Source organism: Pteropus medius, unplaced genomic scaffold (genome assembly GCF_902729225.1).
Source record: "Pteropus medius unplaced genomic scaffold, Ma_sr-lr_union100, whole genome shotgun sequence".
Classification (NCBI taxonomy): domain Eukaryota; kingdom Metazoa; phylum Chordata; class Mammalia; order Chiroptera; family Pteropodidae; genus Pteropus; species Pteropus medius.
Window position 1 is genome coordinate 1,073,766 of NW_024352149.1, and position 17,167 is coordinate 1,090,932.

The 17,167-nt window shown below is 41.7% G+C and overlaps 1 protein-coding gene across 2 annotated transcripts in view; it reads right to left on the reverse strand.

Annotated features, from left to right (window-relative positions):
• SASH1 (SAM and SH3 domain containing 1) overlaps positions 1 to 17,167 on the reverse strand; it is a 209,619-nt gene that overhangs the window by 112,272 nt on the left and 80,180 nt on the right. For both annotated transcript variants that reach the window (XM_039846945.1, XM_039846946.1), the window contains exon 2: positions 9,133 to 9,261. In XM_039846945.1, the coding sequence (XP_039702879.1) occupies positions 9,133 to 9,261 (129 nt within the window). The remainder of the gene's footprint in view (positions 1 to 9,132; positions 9,262 to 17,167) is intronic.

Below are 17,167 nucleotides of genomic sequence, written 5' to 3' on the forward strand. Positions count from 1 at the left end.
TCATTTGTTAACCTTTCTTACCACTAACAAATGACTAACTCCAGCTACCAGTCAACAACCCTCTGTTGCTTCTAATTTATTGCTTCTAATCTGCCAGAGAATTGAGACACCACGTATGCTTTAAGAGAAAGAAGACAGAGGTGAAGTCATTAAGGGAGAATGACCAGAAAATGTGAAATTCCCCCCCCCCAAAAAAAGAAAAGAAAAAGGAAATGTGAAATTCTAGAAAGCTATTTAAAAAAAACCCAATTTAGAACTGTTATGTTTAACTGGTGGACAATTGGAGACTTTAAACATCTACTTTAACGAATTTTGTGGGGTTTCCCCCCCCAATTTTTTTTATAATGAGTGTATTATTGCAATTTGTATAATAAAAATTATTTTATATTGTACTATGCTTTATAATATTACACTTTTATATTAAATTACCCAAATATATGAACTAATTTGTGAATGAAGATTTATCGGGGGGTGGGGGGGTGGTGTTGAGGAACCTCCTGAGAGTAAAATGCAAGGTCGGTGGCTAGTCTGGGGGGATTTGGAGATCTGCCATTGACCTCCTTGTTTCAAATGCCCTCTCTGACACAAGCTATTTGACTTTCAACAATTTCTATTTTTACGATTATTACCATTATCAATATTTAGTATTCCTATTATAAATAACAATAATATTTATTATAAATATTCACTGAGCTCCGGCATGTACCCAGGAACTCTGCAGAGTGCTTTACAAACATGATCTTATTTAACCTTTACAACTGGAAGAGGCCATTGTCATTCCCATCCGGCGGGTGAACATCCAGGCTGGTGGGCGACGCAGCCAGATCTTTCCCACCTAGTTATAAGACCTCCCTTTGGGAGCATTCGTTTCTGCCTCTGCCCAACCGAAATCATAAGATTACTCATATCCATTTGATAGGATTATTAAAAAAAACTAAATAAGGTAGATGTAGATGCCTCATAAACTCCAACATACTTTTAAAATGTCATTATTGTGATCATTATCAGCGCTGTTATTTTTACAACCTCCTCATACTTTACTCTTCCTTTTAGTTATTGGCAGTACTCGAGGTAGTGAGGCGGATAAAATACCCTGCGTTTTACACATGTTAAGTTATACTGGTGATCAATGATGCAGAATAGCTTAATTGATAATTATCATGATATCATCGGTATTTAAAAGATTCATCAAAAATATTAAACAGTAAATTTTTCCTTAACTTTCTCTTTTAGAAAGAAAGTTTTAATCTTCACGAGTCAAATGACACTCTGATGAAGAATTCGGAGAGAATACCAAAACAAGTTTCGAAAGATGAAAGCATCAAAAGCCTAGAAGCGAAACCCTCATCCCAAGGAGGAAGGGCATGCACATCACACGCGAAATTACTCTTTGAAATCACAGCTGGAAATCTGTCTTCCTCTTGGCATCTTTGTTAGGAAGCCACGTCTCTGCTGTCGCACACGCTTAAAAAATAACATACACTCTCGACAAACACATCCAGATGTTCACGAATATTCATGACGTGCTTCCAATCTGGTTTGGACTTGCCCTTGATTTATTTTTGATTAAGTTCCATCAGCTTCTGCTGGGGCCCCATGAGATGGATGGCACTGCTGTGGCACAAATTTCAATAACTGGAGAAAGTCTCTCCAACTATCCCTTATAAACAAATGATTTATACACAAGCCTGGGAATAACCAGAAACAGAGAAACTGGTTTACGCCTGAACCTGAACTCTAACACAACTGATACAGTTGATAAATTACGCCTCCATTTCTAACACACAGGTTGACATGTTGGGGAAGGGGGGGAGCTAGAATCTGATGTTCTACAGTGAGTAATACAGTGAAACGTTAAAGGAAAGGTAATGGCTATGTCAAGGGGTCTGAGATATATTTTCCAATCACCAAGTTATGCCAAATGGTGGAAAAGCCAGAAGAAGTATAAGTGAACTAATACATTAAACAAATTAGCTCAACATTTTGCCATTTTGCTTTCTTCTATTTAAAATAAAGTCCTGGAAACTTCCAAACTGAACAAAAAGGCAGCTCCAAATCTATAAGTATTGCTGAAACGGGGGTAATGATCTTCTAATGACAGGTGGCCAGAGAAAGCTCCGATCAATAGACTTGGTGTTCTGGGCCCAATTCTTTCTGTCCTTAGTTGTTTCAGTGCACAGGGACTGTGGTGAGAGACGCGTCTAAAACATGGAGCTATATGGGTCAGGAGGCCAATGTCAGGTATGTGTGTGCATACACCAGCAAAGGCTTACAGCCCTGCCTCCAGGTGACTTCCCATCAGGACCCTGCATGTATCTGCCTAATCCCATTCCAGATGCCTAACCCTCACATCCCCCAAGCCGGGACTTAGAGGCAGGTGAACCGCTTTGGCCTGGGCCACCCTGTCTTCACCAAGGGTCTTAAGTTTGGACCTTTGACATTATCATCAAATGACATTATAGAGATGGCCGCAGAAACCCACTCTTAGGGCCTGAAAACAAGCAAATATTCATCACACTCTTTACATTTTGTCTCATGTCAAGACCATAATGGCTTCTAGCGTGCTATGAATTAACTTTAATTAGCTTGTTATTAGTACAAATGAATTGCACTGTAAAGTAAGTTTGTAATTGGGTTTAGTAATGGTTAAATGTAAATATTTAGGTGGCACTATAGTCTGGTAATGTGATTTTAACATGCCAGGACTCCAAAAAGGTGCCTGTCCTGGGCCTTGCTCAACTGTGAGGTCCCAATAACAGAGACAGATGTTCCAGTCCCCTCCAAAGCCCTGGCCACACCCAGACTCTGACACCAAAGAGGCCTCTTTTACTTTGATTCCTTGGCTTTTCTCCCTATTTACCATCAATTTGATTAACACTTAGGAATTCTCTCTGTGGTATGTAAATGAAAACTACTACAAAGCTCAGACTTTTTTCCCTTTCTGGCAAGCATTTGTATTCCAAGCAAGATGCTATTTCGGTTTTTAATCCCCAGGCACATCGTGTTTTAAAACTCTTTTATTTGCAAACAAATAAAAAACAGTCATTTCTAAATGCTTAGGAGCAACAAGAGAAAAAGAAGCTGATCCATATTTGAAAAATATGCTGCAGACCTCTCAACTTGGAGGCTATTATATCACACATAAAACGTCTAATCTATCTGTTTCCATCATTATACAAACAGTCTACAAAGGTCTCTAAGGTTAAGAGGATGGAAGCACACCTAAATTGTGAGTATAATAAAAACCTTCATAATTATGAGAGGTATGAAATGCCAAGATCAAATCTGGCAGCCAAGAGATCTATTTATGTCCATGTTAACGTAATGCAATGTACAAAAAATGCTGACTAAATTGGGACTAGGCATCTGACTACAAACGGGACTTTGTCTGAAAGGAACCAGAGCAGAGAACTGTATTACCATCTGGCTGAGACATAATGCCTCACTGTATTTTGACATCAAGTGTGTGAATCCCACAGCAGAATGTAGTTCAGACTCACCATCTAATGCCCACTGTTTCTGACTGCAATCTGCAAATCAACAGAAGCCCGAAGCTAGCAAATAATGTCAGTTCAGAAAAAATGAAACAAAATCAAAATAAATGCCCTTCAGAGCAACAACTGGGCTTTGGCAATTGAATATTTAAATGAAGGACACTTTGCAACATGGATCACATTCTTATCCTGTGGATAATAAGAATTCAAGGAGTACATTTGCCTCCTGAGTGGCTATGCTTCGGAGCACCTGTAACCTATGGACTGAGATCCCACTTTCCTTATTTTCTTGAATATTTAGGGAGCTCAAAGGTACAAGCAACGTTTCCCACATGCTTTACTGTCTCTAGCAAATAACAAAACAGCATTCAATAAAACCAAACCAAACAAAAAAACCCCAGCGACAGGACTATGTCTGCATGCATGTCTGTGAAGCCACAAGTTGACCTAGCAGGTCAACTATGGTGAAATGGCAATTATGTTTGTTCTGTGTTGTGAATAGTGATGAATAAGAACAACATCTTTTTTTTTTTTTAATCATTAATAATCCAAGGACTTGTGAAAACAGAACAGCATGTAACTTTTTTCGGCACTTTGTTTATATCTTACCTCTTAATGGGCCATAAAGGCCATGTTTTCTCTCTTAATTTTTTACCTTTTCACAAACCGTGCCCTCTGCCTTAAATTATTCTGCACTGTCCACACTCCGCCCCACCCCAGGTTAATATTCCATGTTTTTTACAATTGGGCCTGGGTATTTATTACCTCCTTCAGGAAGCCTTCTTTGATTTTCCTAAACTGGGTCAGGGACTCTCTTCTGCATTCCTGCACAGCATTTTAATATTATTTATCTGTCTAATGCCCCTACTAAAATATGACCTCTTTGTGGATGGGGAATACATCTCTATCTGTATTTTTGGAAGGGCAAAGTCTCGGACACAAGCTTGATGCTCATTAAATATTTTAAAATAATTATACACGTACATGAATTCAACAAACACTTATTGAATACCTATTATGTGCCATGCATGCATTTGCTCTCTATGCTGGAAAACAGACCTGACAAAAATCCCTACCGTCAAACCAGGATTTACTGAAAAGAGATGTGAAGCGACTTTGAGGGGTGATGGTTATGTTCTCTATGACGCTGGGAGTGTAAATGATGTGGATATGGCCACTGGACACAACTGTGTAGCTAAGATTTGTGCAATTTCATACGTAATTTAACTTCACAAAAGAATAAGTTTCTAAAAGTAATAATACTAAAGAGGGTATGAGGAGTAAAGGGGAAATGAGAATGGCAGAATGCTGGTAACTGTTGAAGTTGGGTAAGAAGCACGGGAAGTTCACTATATGATGCTGTTGATATACGTTTGAAATTTCCCAAAATAAAAACTAAAAGAAAATCACCGCACTCATGTGAAAAATAATAATGATGTACAAAAAACAGATACTCTTCTGTGTTACCACAGGAGTTTCTGAACTAGGAATAGAAGGGGAGGAAAAGAAATGGACAGGTATAGGTGAATTACGATGACATACCGGGTACTTTATAGTAGTTTCATTTAATCCTCATAATAACTTCATGAGATATTTTTACTTTCATTTATAGGTGGGGAAACTGAGGCTTTGAGAGGTTATACAATTTGCCAGTTATATAAAAGAGCCAGGATTTGAACTCAAGCCTGTCTCTTTCCACCTGTGCTTCCCCACTGCAGCAAGCCCAGAGGCTGGCATCCCAGCTTGGGTCTGGGGCCTGAGTGGTAAAGTCTGAAGAAGTCCCCCAAATCACCACTAGTCACGACTGACACCACTCCTACTGCTTCTTAGTTCAGGATTATATCTGGAAAGATTAAATTATGAAAACTACAAGGAACAATAATTATACCCCAGAATTGTTCCTACGCCATTGGCAATGACTCTGGTCTCACATTTCTCTGTGATAATATTCAATATTTTCATTTACTTTTCCGGTCCTTAAAGATCTGGGTGGGTCTCCACCTGGGCTCCTGTTTCCCGTGCCCACACAGATGAGAACGATTTGGCATGGAGTCCAAGCCGGGCTTTGACTGACGAAGTTGACAGGGTCCTGTCGTTAAGTAGGGATTCTCTATCCGGGCTTCTCCGCACCAACAACCGCACAAACTTGTTTCTGTCGGCACCCAAGTGGACTCAACCTCAAGTGTGCTGAGGAAGCTGATATGACCAGTAATAAGAGGCCACCTTGCATGTGTCCTTTTCCTGGCCATGATGTCACTTTGACAGATGTCAGACTTAGCATCAGCAGAGATGGGCCCATTATGGACTTGAAAAGCTGCTGTCATTTCCAAATGAGGCTTCTCCCAGCCAAAAACACACACGGTGCTCAGGTGTGTGCCAAATGCGTGGAGACAGCGACTTCCCCGCTGTCCACAAGCACTAACGATCTAACCCCCAGCAGAGGTCAAGGCCACAGTCCAAACATACTGTTCCTTTAGGGCCTATTTGGTGCTAAATAAAGACTCTCACCATAGTTATCAATTTAAATCATAATCCCTGTTCACATTGATGACTTTTCATCCATCTGTCCTCTCTGGTGCCTTCATCTCAACTAACTGGCCGCCAAAACACTTTATCAAGTAAGTGCTTTATTCCAGTTAGGAGCCGGGTGATTAGGTGCTGGAAAACTCACTTGACATCCGGTCCAGGAAGTTAATTACTAGCATAATTATCAAAACCTTTTATTTTTCAGGGTTAAGTCAAGCATCTCTGTGGGCAGGGTGTCTTTTTGGTTTGTTTATTCTCCCGTTGACATATAATTAGCTCGTAAAGGCAATGCATTTCTGGACTTTTTAAAGGCAAAACACAAATATCTAAATAGCTGTTCTGTCTATAGAATGTTCCCTCAATCCCCAAAATCCACCCATTGGATTTAAAAATGAAACAAATTCTTAAAATCAATTTAACCCATCACCCCAAACCCTCCGTACTCAAGGCTGTCTCTAAATGACTTTTTCTACAGCAGATACAAACTTGATGCTATTTTTTTCCCTATAAAATGTTTTAGGCTCCTAAAACATTACTACCTTCTTTCAGTGCTTTGATGTATTATTCCTCCTCTAAGACATCTCGCATTCAGCTTTGACTTGGCTGCTTACTAGCAGGGAAGAAGTCTGTCCAAAGACAGAACTCAAAGTCTAGAAATACAGGTAAAATCTGATGCAGTAAAAGGGAGTATTATGGTCTGAAGGTTACAGCTTTTCAAGAAAATGAGTTCCTGTCAGGACTCAATCTATGATGAGTTCATGACTTTGAGAGGGAACTTCCTGTAGGTCGCCGGTGATGCATGCATGGCCTGAATGATGACCTTAAAACACGTCTAACACAGACATCCAGAGTCCTGGGCCATGTGAATGACATATGAAACACATGCCACCTACCCTATTTTTTACCAGTTAGAGACCTCCCCTTTACTGGGGCAACTAGAATCTCATAGAAAGAGAACTTAAATATGTCGATTGGGGATCTTATTTTTCTTGCTAACTACAGTTTAAAGAATGAACAGAGTTTCCAGCCTGGCTCGAATGAGCTCCCATCAATTTTACCCATCACCACATTCTAGCACCTTTGATGAGAACTAATTAAGCTCATGTGGTGTTTGTTCTCCCCAGACTGCCTTTTGCGGCTCTGGAACAGAGCACACCAAATTAGGCCCATCTGTCTCAATGGGAAGAAGTTACTTATCCCTCTGCCAGGCAAGCTTCCTTTCCTACCTAGAAGCTGCTTTCTGAGGTTCCCAAACACCGTGGGATGATTATGGTAACTCCAAATTTTAACCGGCTCGAGTTTTGGGACGAGCAGTCAAGTGTTGCTATCTATCAAAGACCATCTCCTAGTTCACAGCAGTCATTTCCTTCCACGGTGAAATGTCCAAGGAAGGCACAAAGTATGCTACCAGACTATCATTCAAGGTCAAAATTGCAGCAGTCAAGAATTCAGTGCAATATTTAAGTTGTTCTGCTGCAATCTTGCCAAAAGGAAAGCTTTTCATTAACTAGGGCCCAACAGGGAGCCTCGTTAATTTTAAAGGGGCAGAGGAGTCTCCTGCTACATAAGGTTAAGAGAATGAAATAACCCCACCACTCACACAAGCCAGGAGACAATGTTACAGGAAAGAAGCCTTGAAATGAAGCCTGGGCCATGGTGTCAGGCTCCCACCTATCCCCAACTGATGCTTCTCAGCTTCAACCGACTCTATTACACTAATTCTTACCCCTGCCAAGTGCTAAATCAGTGAGCAAAACAGAAAAAAAAAATCAATAATTATTTCACAGTCATGAATTAAAGTGCCTAAGAAGGCCAGCGTCTAGCTTAGGTGAAAGTGAGTCACGTCCACTTACAGAATATATCGCAGTGGTGTCTAAACCACTTGTTGGGTACCTTACGTAATAGGTCCTTTATAACACAAAAGAAACTACTAATAAAAGAATTATCTGTTCCTAGTCTTTTTTTTTCATTTCTACCCTAGGTAGAATTATGGAAATTTTTTTTGGAAAAAATTATTTAATTTCATCAGCAGTTGTTAAACGTTTTTGCCCCAAAGATCCACATTTCAAAGATCTATTTTAAAATAGACCCACGTAGTCCCCCAACACATAAAAGATAGTCAAAAAAAAAGGTGGTCAGATGAGGAGGCATGGAAGTTTAGCCTTTTCCTCTGTCTCCTGCTCCCAAAGTGGTCTTGAGGTCACCACAGTGAAACAAAACAATCTGAAACACACTGAGCCACAATGAATTCAAGTATAATATAAGTAGCAAATTTCAATTAATAAATGCAGACGTTTCAGTAAGATACTTTATGACAAATGTACGATGGGAGAATACTGCCAGCACACATACAGCAGAACCTAAGCTGTTTATTTACTATTTATCACACGCAAGTTCAAACGCTCCTCTAAGCACTCACATAAAGATCTTTACCAAACAGCCAAATGGATTTCAATACACCTGAGTGAGAGAAGAGAATATAGCCATAAAAACGGTGATTACTAAGAGGTCTTAACGATATGGAAAGACTATAATAAATTTTAAGTAAAAAAAAAAAAAAAAAGCAAGAATTATATTGCTGATGTAAAAATGCCCAGAAAACACTAAACAGAGCTACTAAAACACTGACGTGGTTATTTCTAAGTGGGAGATTAGGGTTGTTTCTTGCTTCTTTAAATCTTATTTTATTTCTCAAAAAAAAAAAAAAAAAAAAAAAAAAAAAAAAGAAGGAAGAAGAGGGAAGGAGAGAAGAACTAGCCTAGCTATCCTTTGGGCTTAAAATAAAAATGTAGTATTGTATACACTGGCCAACAGTAAAAACATCATTTTCTCTTAAAAAAACAAAACAAAACAAAAAAACCCAGCCTTTTAATGAATACAAAAATCTGATCATACTGCCCAAGCCTATACTAATTCAAATGTCTGATAGCTGCAAAACTGGGTTATTCCTTTAGGGATGTGAATTTTTTTACCCCAAACTCGTGCAGCGGTCTGCTGACGGATACTCTGCGCACAACCAGGTCCATCAGAAGGCGCGAGCCGGGGCGCTGGACCCGGAGCCCGGACAGGGACAGGCGGCTGAGCAGCAGCGAACCCCAGGGCCCCCACTCACCACGTCCAGGTCCTGGGAAACCCGCCGCTTCCGCAGCTCCTCCATCCTCTCGCACACGTCGGAGAAGCAGGTGTTGTAATAGTCCGCATACTGCTGCGCCAGGTCATCAATGTTGCCCAGCGAACCGTCCTGGGGTGAGGAGGGTGGAAAGGAACAAAGGTGGTCAGTTCACCTGCGAAAGCCCCGTGTCCCTTGGTCTCCGTCTCCACAGCACTCATAGCAATAACAGCCGATTTTTATTAAGTGGCGAACATGTGCCGGGCTGAGCTTCCCCTGCGACATCTCCTACTCCTCTGGACGGTGCTTGGACCCAGGACCCGTTGCCTCACAGTATAGACAGACAAAGAGTAGCTCAAAGAAGTTGAGCAACGGCCCCAGGAAGGTAAGGCCACCAAGCAAGCAGAGAGGCCTCTGGCCAGTTTTAACTTATACCTCTGCCTGCTTAGCGGGGGTCAGAAGCCCAAGGAAGTGCCTCCAGCAAGGGAGCTGTGTCAGTACAAGGTTCCCTGAAGCCGAATCAGCAGGTGGCTGCATCGGACCTCCTGGGAAGCTTCTGACAAATCCAGATGGCAAGTCGCCAGTCCCAGAAATTCTGACTGGAACCCGAGAATTCAGGAACCAACGGGGAATGCCGTATCTACAACACACCTGAACCAGACCTTCCTCCCCTGAGACCCTCAGGAACATGGAGTCATTCCAAGTACAGATGCAAGAGGACGTGTTACAAATTCACCTAAATAAATCAGAAATAAAGTCTGTCTCTACCGTGGAAAGTGCCCGGAAGCTGCTCTGGAGCCCTCACACCTAAGGTCGTACCCAGCTCGATGCCACTTCTGGGCGAGTGACATTAGGCATGTTTCCTAACCTCCAACAACACTGGAATAGTGACAGTACCTATTACTCCTCACAGGGAGGAGTAATGAAGTAACATGAAACCCTTAGAACTCGGCCCCTCGTACTCCACCTGGCACACTTACTAAGTGCTCAGAATTTATTTAGTTAATAATATTCACTACAAGATAATGTTTCACACTGTAGTCTTCCTTTAAGGGAGCTGATTCTTAAATACATATCTGATGAACACATGTATATAGGATGACGGAAATGCAGTGTACATTTGGAAGTCATTTCTTCAAGTCATTCATTCATTCATTCATTCAAAAAATCATCTCCCCTGCCTGCTCCTTTTCATTTCACTGCATGTCCTTTCTTTGGTATGAATAAATGGCCCTCTTACCAAAACAACCAAGAAAAACGCAACTTTTAGGCAATCGGAAAGGTACACACACATTTTCTATTTTACAGACCGCTGGCCAGTCTCCTCACATAATTAATGTTAGCACATAACACACAGCAACAGGTGTCAAGTACTGAAAAGCACACTCCGATGCAATTGAGGTTTGGGAGGTAAAGAGTTCTCCCAAAGCCTTTCTGCTAAAGACCGCAAGGCCCTGTCCAGGAGGCTTGGGTCCGGGCAAGCATCATCTCTACCTCACTTCTGCATTCACCGATTTCACAGAAGAATTAAGAGAGCAGAGAAACAGAAATTTAAAGGAATGACTTTTTAGAAGGGATTCTTCCTTCTCCGCCAGTTAAATGTCCTATGTCTGCAGTAATTGCCTCAAAGTCCTCAGAATAGATGAGGGGTGACTTCCAAGGCCAGTAAGATGTTTGAACATTTGAACAGGTCCGAGCAAAAGTCACTCCCTGTCTGTTTGAGGCCACAGGCTGGAGGGACGGTGTAGAGGGGGTAGGAACCTACTCTGCTCTTCGAAATGTTTATAGTCAAGTTCCTGGTTAGGAAATAACATCAGTCAAGATAGAAATCTGCTGCTGAGCTCTGAGGAAACGCAGAGGCAGTCAGCCCACCAGTCTTCACTTTACTGTATTCAGTAAAGGAAACTGCCTGAAAACAGAATTACTCTTTGGAAAGAGGGAGCCAGGCCAGAATGTCTTAAGGTGAGGTTCTTGAAATATGGATACATCGTGATAAATCAACGATGATCCTAAGAGTTGCACTGACTTGTCTCAACGCAACAGCACATGCCCCAGGGGCCACAGCACAGAAGTCTGCAACCTCCAAAGTGATTTCTCATCTCCTTCCCCACTCTGCCTAATCAATCTACCACTGACCCAGCCATGGAAGTGACCTTGCTACGTGGAGATCCGATCGGTCTCTCTCCCCTGAGAATTACTCGTGCCGCTCCCATCACCCTTCCAACAAATAAATGCCAAGCTGACCAACCTGGCTTTTAGGGCTCTCTACTCCACTCCCCAGTCCCAGCCCAGTCGAAAATACAGCTGAGGTCTGCAGACTGAGAGGCTGAGAAGCCGGCCAGCAACAAGGAGCAACTACAGTGGCGGCTTTCCTCTCCCACCCTACCCACCTCGGTCCCAAGACCAGGAGAAAGTACTGGAAGAATCTTTAGGAAAGAGGAAGAGCAGAAGAGCTGCTCCCATCCAACCACCAGCTCCGACGGCCAGGCCTATGGGAGCAAAGTGCCTGCTGAGGCAAGGACTCAAGTCCACAGCTGGTTCTGCCAGGGGGGAAGCCCCCGGACAGCTGCCAGGATAAAGAGAAATGGGCTACCTTTAGCATCAGGGACTCTGCCTGGCATGTCTGTCTGGGACTTGACCTGGGATGTTTGCTTGCATTTCACGGAAACAAAACCTCCACCATCTCTGTTCTCTCCAAAAACCTCATGTTGTCTTAGCTCACTCCCCCAGCATATACTGGCAAAGACCACGGAGCTCCCTACAGGATGCTATCCTCCTCCAGAAACTTCTGCTTTCAGCTATCCAGGAAATGAAACATAGCTGCCACCTTTGGCCAAATACAAAGTCCACATCTTCTAAAAAGGTGTTATAGCAACACACTTTCTTATGACTCGTTATTCTTAATGGAAATCTCTCAGTCAGTCTCTCTCTCTCTCTCTCTCTTTCTCTCTCTCTCAATTCTGGCTCCTTTCAAAACTAAGCAGCCTTCATGTTTATGAACTGTGTGACTTATCACAACCAACTGTTTTCTTGGAATAAATAAGACTGCTCCAAAAGAATTTTTTAAACAATTATTTATATAGCTTTGTTCCACTTTTTTCACTTTTCCTGTGCTCTCTCATATGTCCTAGCAAAACCTTCAAAGCCAACTGTTCAGTTCTAAAGTTTCTAAGCTGTTGATCAAACTTTTTCCTACTAGCGAAAGAGTTAAATTCCCTATCCCTTACTCCCAATTACTCAAAACTCCCCAGTAATTTGGAGGCCTAAAAAATATATCTGTGGCTCATGAAGAAGCAAGCAGCTGTTCAGCTCAACTCAGGCCAAAGATAGCAAACATCTCACACCCTGCATTATGCTGCAATGTCTACCCCTGCTTGGTCCTCAGCAAATGGTAATTTAGAACAGGGTGGCGCAGCTGCCCCTATGGGTTCCCAAATCGCTTTCCAGATGTGCACTAAGTCCCCATAATTAGCACTTTCATCAGTCTTGATGATTTAAATGCCAAAAAAAGGCTAAAGAATGAAAAAATATGTTCTTTAAAAGTAAGTCTTGTCTCCCAGCCCCAGAAAGGAACTCTTTCCATCCTACTCGAATGCAACCAAAGAACCACACGATAATTCTCTCTTTATCCATTCAGAGTCCATGCTCTTCCACGACTATCTGAAAATCTTTGCACCATCTCTGTCCAACTTGTTCTTACTTGAGAGAGTACAGATCTATGCAGTAAAAATATTTACTTCACTAAAAATATGTGCAACATTAGTCTGTAAGGAATTTAAATAATGCAGCTGTATTTCAACAGCACCACACCTAGCACACATCTTTCTTTTTGGATTGCGAAGTTCATGTCTGAGTCAACACTCAACACCCTACGATGCTAATGTCTCGAGGCACTGATGTTACAAAATAAATTTCCAACTAGAGTAACTTTAAACCATGTCTACATTTATTATAATAAATACAATTATTAAAACACTGTAACAGAGTCCTTTTCAACCTTTTATTTTCTTTTACGGTGTTCCACGTTTCTGCTCTAGAGTTTATTACTTGCCTAATCTGTTTCACTTCTTATTTTTCCCCTTTGGCTCTCATGCATTAAGCTGAAGCAATCAATATTCGTTCAAGTTTAGGAATAGAGGAAATTTTGATTTCCTGAGAAGGACTTTTTAAAAATAAATTGTGAAATTTTGTGTCGCGTCATCTTTGTACAAGAATTTTCCCATCCTTGTCTTGAGAGAGAGAGAGACATGCAAATTCAAATTCGTTTCCCTTTTCTTATTACAGAACCAGGTCACAGCATCTTTCCATATGACCATCCAGTTCCGTTGGTACTGACTTAAATTAAGTCTATAGACCCACTACTGGTGTCAGTCCAGTGGAAGACAAACGTATGCCATCTTCCGATGAAGCCACAGCATACGTTTGTACCAAACACCCATCTTTCATATACCAACATAAAAACAATTAAGGGCCTTGTATCAAACAATTCAGACTGAGTGGACTGCTGTTATAATTAAAGAGAAAAGGAACAGGGTACTGTTCTCTCGACAACTGATTTAACAGTATTTTTGATATTTATCCCAGTGTATTTCAGTCTCTGGAAAAATGTGAAAACTAAAAGTACTATGAAAAGGGGCATTTGTGTCATTATTTTTATTATTTTTGTCTCTTCTTTCCCCAAATGTCATTTATGATTTTGAATATCTTGACAGACTTAAGGAGAAAAAAAAGAAAAAGAAAAACAATTCTCGGAAAATACCAGGAGACACAATGTAATCTATACTGCTGTATGCAGATTACATTCAAATTAATGCAAATAAACTTGTGGTCCCACAATTTTAAGTATGTATAAAGACACAGCCCCAAGGGAAAACTCAGTGTGTTGCTGCTCTAAATGCCCAAAGTTGAGATGGAAAGAGAACAGACTTTGGGCTCATTTATTCAGTGATCTCTACCTTTTCTGTCCATAATAAGTACATACATAGTATATTTGATGTAATGTAAATTGTTATATTTACAATGTTCACTGTTGCTTCAGAGACGGATAGAGATATATAAATATGTAAATCCTCTACCAGCTAAACCACTAAAAGAAATTACTGCAGGACAATGAAGCCTAACTGATTTCTTGACCGACTTCGCATGTGTTTTCATTCTTAATTAGCTTGTTTAAAGATTCCGAGGTGATAAACGCTTTCAGCAACCTTTCAGGTTAAATTGCTACCGCCATTTAAAAAAAAAAAAAAAAGGAAGACTTTAATTCTGGTTTCTTTGTTCAGCCTCACTGAATCTGTGAGATGTCACTGTTTGCACAAGTTCTATCATTGCATCCTGCCATACCATTCTGGAGAAATTCACTGACTATATAATAATTAATCTCAAATATTTTCCTCTGAAGTTCACTCCCAGCATTTCTGCGGATGATTTGAGCTGGAATTCAGTTTGTCTTAGGAAAAAGTTTTTACACATAACAACCAAAAACATATACTAAAGAGACATATTAGGTCATCCTGACGGTGAAGGAGGGTCCCGGGGGGCACACCCACGTGGCAGGTGGTGGAGGAGGGCTGATTTCACATCTTCCACTCCCTTCTCTCCAAAAACACCCAGAACTTGCCAAAGCCTAGGGTCCAATTCTTGCTTTAGCAAATATGATCTTGGTGCCCATGGCTCCCACTATTATGCACCAGTGATCTCCAGTTAATATAAACCCCTTCCTGAAGAAGGAAGGGCCTCACAGCTGGCAGCATGGACCACTCCCTCCTTCCCAGCACCCTCTCAGCATCTGTTTCTCAGGCAATGGTCGGTCTGCAAAGGTCTGGGGGAAAAAATACCAGAAAAAAAAATATTGAGGTAGGGAACCTCTTCGATACAGCATAATTATTCGTTTATGAATATATATTTATTTACAACTAGCACAACTATTTACATTAAAAATACACACAAAAAATAGGCATTTTAAATGATAAAAAAAAAAAAACGAGTATAGATAAAAAAAAGTCCTAAGTTCTTTCCTATTCCCAAATAGATAAGCAACCACAGTGGTATTCACCCTGCACATCATGACCCATTAGGGTTACATAGGTCAAGGTCAAATCAAAGAAGCACAACTGCTGTGGGTGGTGACTGGCAGCTGGTGAAACAATCCATATGGGCTGCTGTCTCTATATCTAGTATGGAGCCTAAAGTCACTGTAGGTTAGCCAGGCTGGCAGTTATGAAGGATGCGAAAGAGCAAGGACAAAACTGAGCTCATGAGCTCACTGGAATCATGAAGACAACTGGAATCCACGTCTGTTTCTCACCAATTCCATTCTCGATGCCACGGGAGACCTACGAGAGAAGCTGGACCTACACGTGCACTTGGCTCCAGACTCCCAGACGATCTGGCAGGACCTAGACTTGCTGTGGTTCGGGGTGGAGCCCCATGCTAACAACATAAATGAGCAGATCAGTGACACCGCGCAGGAGCAGTCACAATGCCTAGCACCCTCCAACAATCTTCGGAGTCTGAAATATATGGCTGCTGCTGATTCATTTCTGGCTTCTAGGTTGACACAGCACTAAGCCACCATAGAGTTTGAAGACAAATTTAGATATCAGAGAACGGCATTTGTTTAAATAACATGCATAGCATAGAATAGCACAGTACAGAATAGAAATTGTTGGTATATATCCCAAGAAGAAAAGGTACAGATGCTCTTCTACTTACGATGGGGCTACGTCCCGAGAAAACCCACAAGTTGAAAATGCGCTGAACACACCTAACCCATCAACATCAAAGCCTAGCCTGGCCTACCTTGAGCATGCTCAGAACACTTACATTAGCTACAGTTAGGCAAGTATCTTTAGCTTCATCTTAGGGTAACTGCCTGCCTCTTCTCACCAGCATCAGGGGACACAGATGGGTATTTGTAGACATGATGGGATGTGAAAACACAAAACACAATGTCCACAATGCTGGTAACACAGTACTCTGTAGAGCAGGGGTCGCCAACCCCCGGGCTGCAGATGGGTATTGGTTCGTGGTGGCCTGTTAAGAACCGGACCACACGGCAGGAGGTGAGGGGCAGGTAAGTGAGCAAAGCTTTGTCTGTATTTGCAGCTGCTCCCCAGCACTAGCATCACCATCTCAACTCTACCTCAGATCATCAAGCATTAGATGCTCAAAGGAGCACTGGTCCCTAGTGCCGAAAAGGGTGGGGACCAATGCTGTAGAGCATCATTTCCTAGCGTGATCGCCCGCTGACTGAGAGCTGCGACTTGTTGCGGCTGTCCAGCATCACTGGTGAGCATCGTACCGCACTTCACTAGCCTGAGAAATAATCCAAATTCAAAATTCAAAGTACAGTTTCTACTGAATGCACATCGCTTTCACACCATCATAAAGTCGACCTGTCATAAGTCAGGGCCCACCTGTACTGTTTCCTGCAACATTTATTCCAGTTATGCGTGTGTATACGTGCACCTGACCACAATGTAAAATTTATCTTCCAGTGAATCTGTAACAAAAGCTTGAAGGTCACTGATGCGGTTTGCCCCTCAGGCTGCACCCTGGGGGTCTTCCCACCTTGAAGTCTGTTCTAGAGCCCCCTGTACATGGGTCTCCTTGGCACTCTCACTCACCCCCCTCCACAGCTCACCCCTAAACACGGATGCTCCCCGAGGCTGTCCCTGAATTTTTTCTCTTACTGTGCTCCCTGTTTTCTTAGGGAAATATCATCAGTGGTTGGATGGATTTAAAGTCATCCAAGCAGAAGTATTTTTTGACTTCTCATCTTCTTCCCTTGGGCCTAATGCAGCCTGCTTGACCCTAGGATACAAAAGGCTTGAGATTTATACCAAAAAACATTATTACCAAAATCTTATACATGAACAATTTCTATTCTATTCATAATTATCTGCTGAAAAGGAATTTTAAAAACTTGGTTTAAATGTATACCAACACAGGTTACTGGCCATGGAGAGGAGCCACTACAATAAATGGGATGAAAACAGCCTCCTCATGGAGAGTGTGTGCCGGCATCTCTGACATCGTG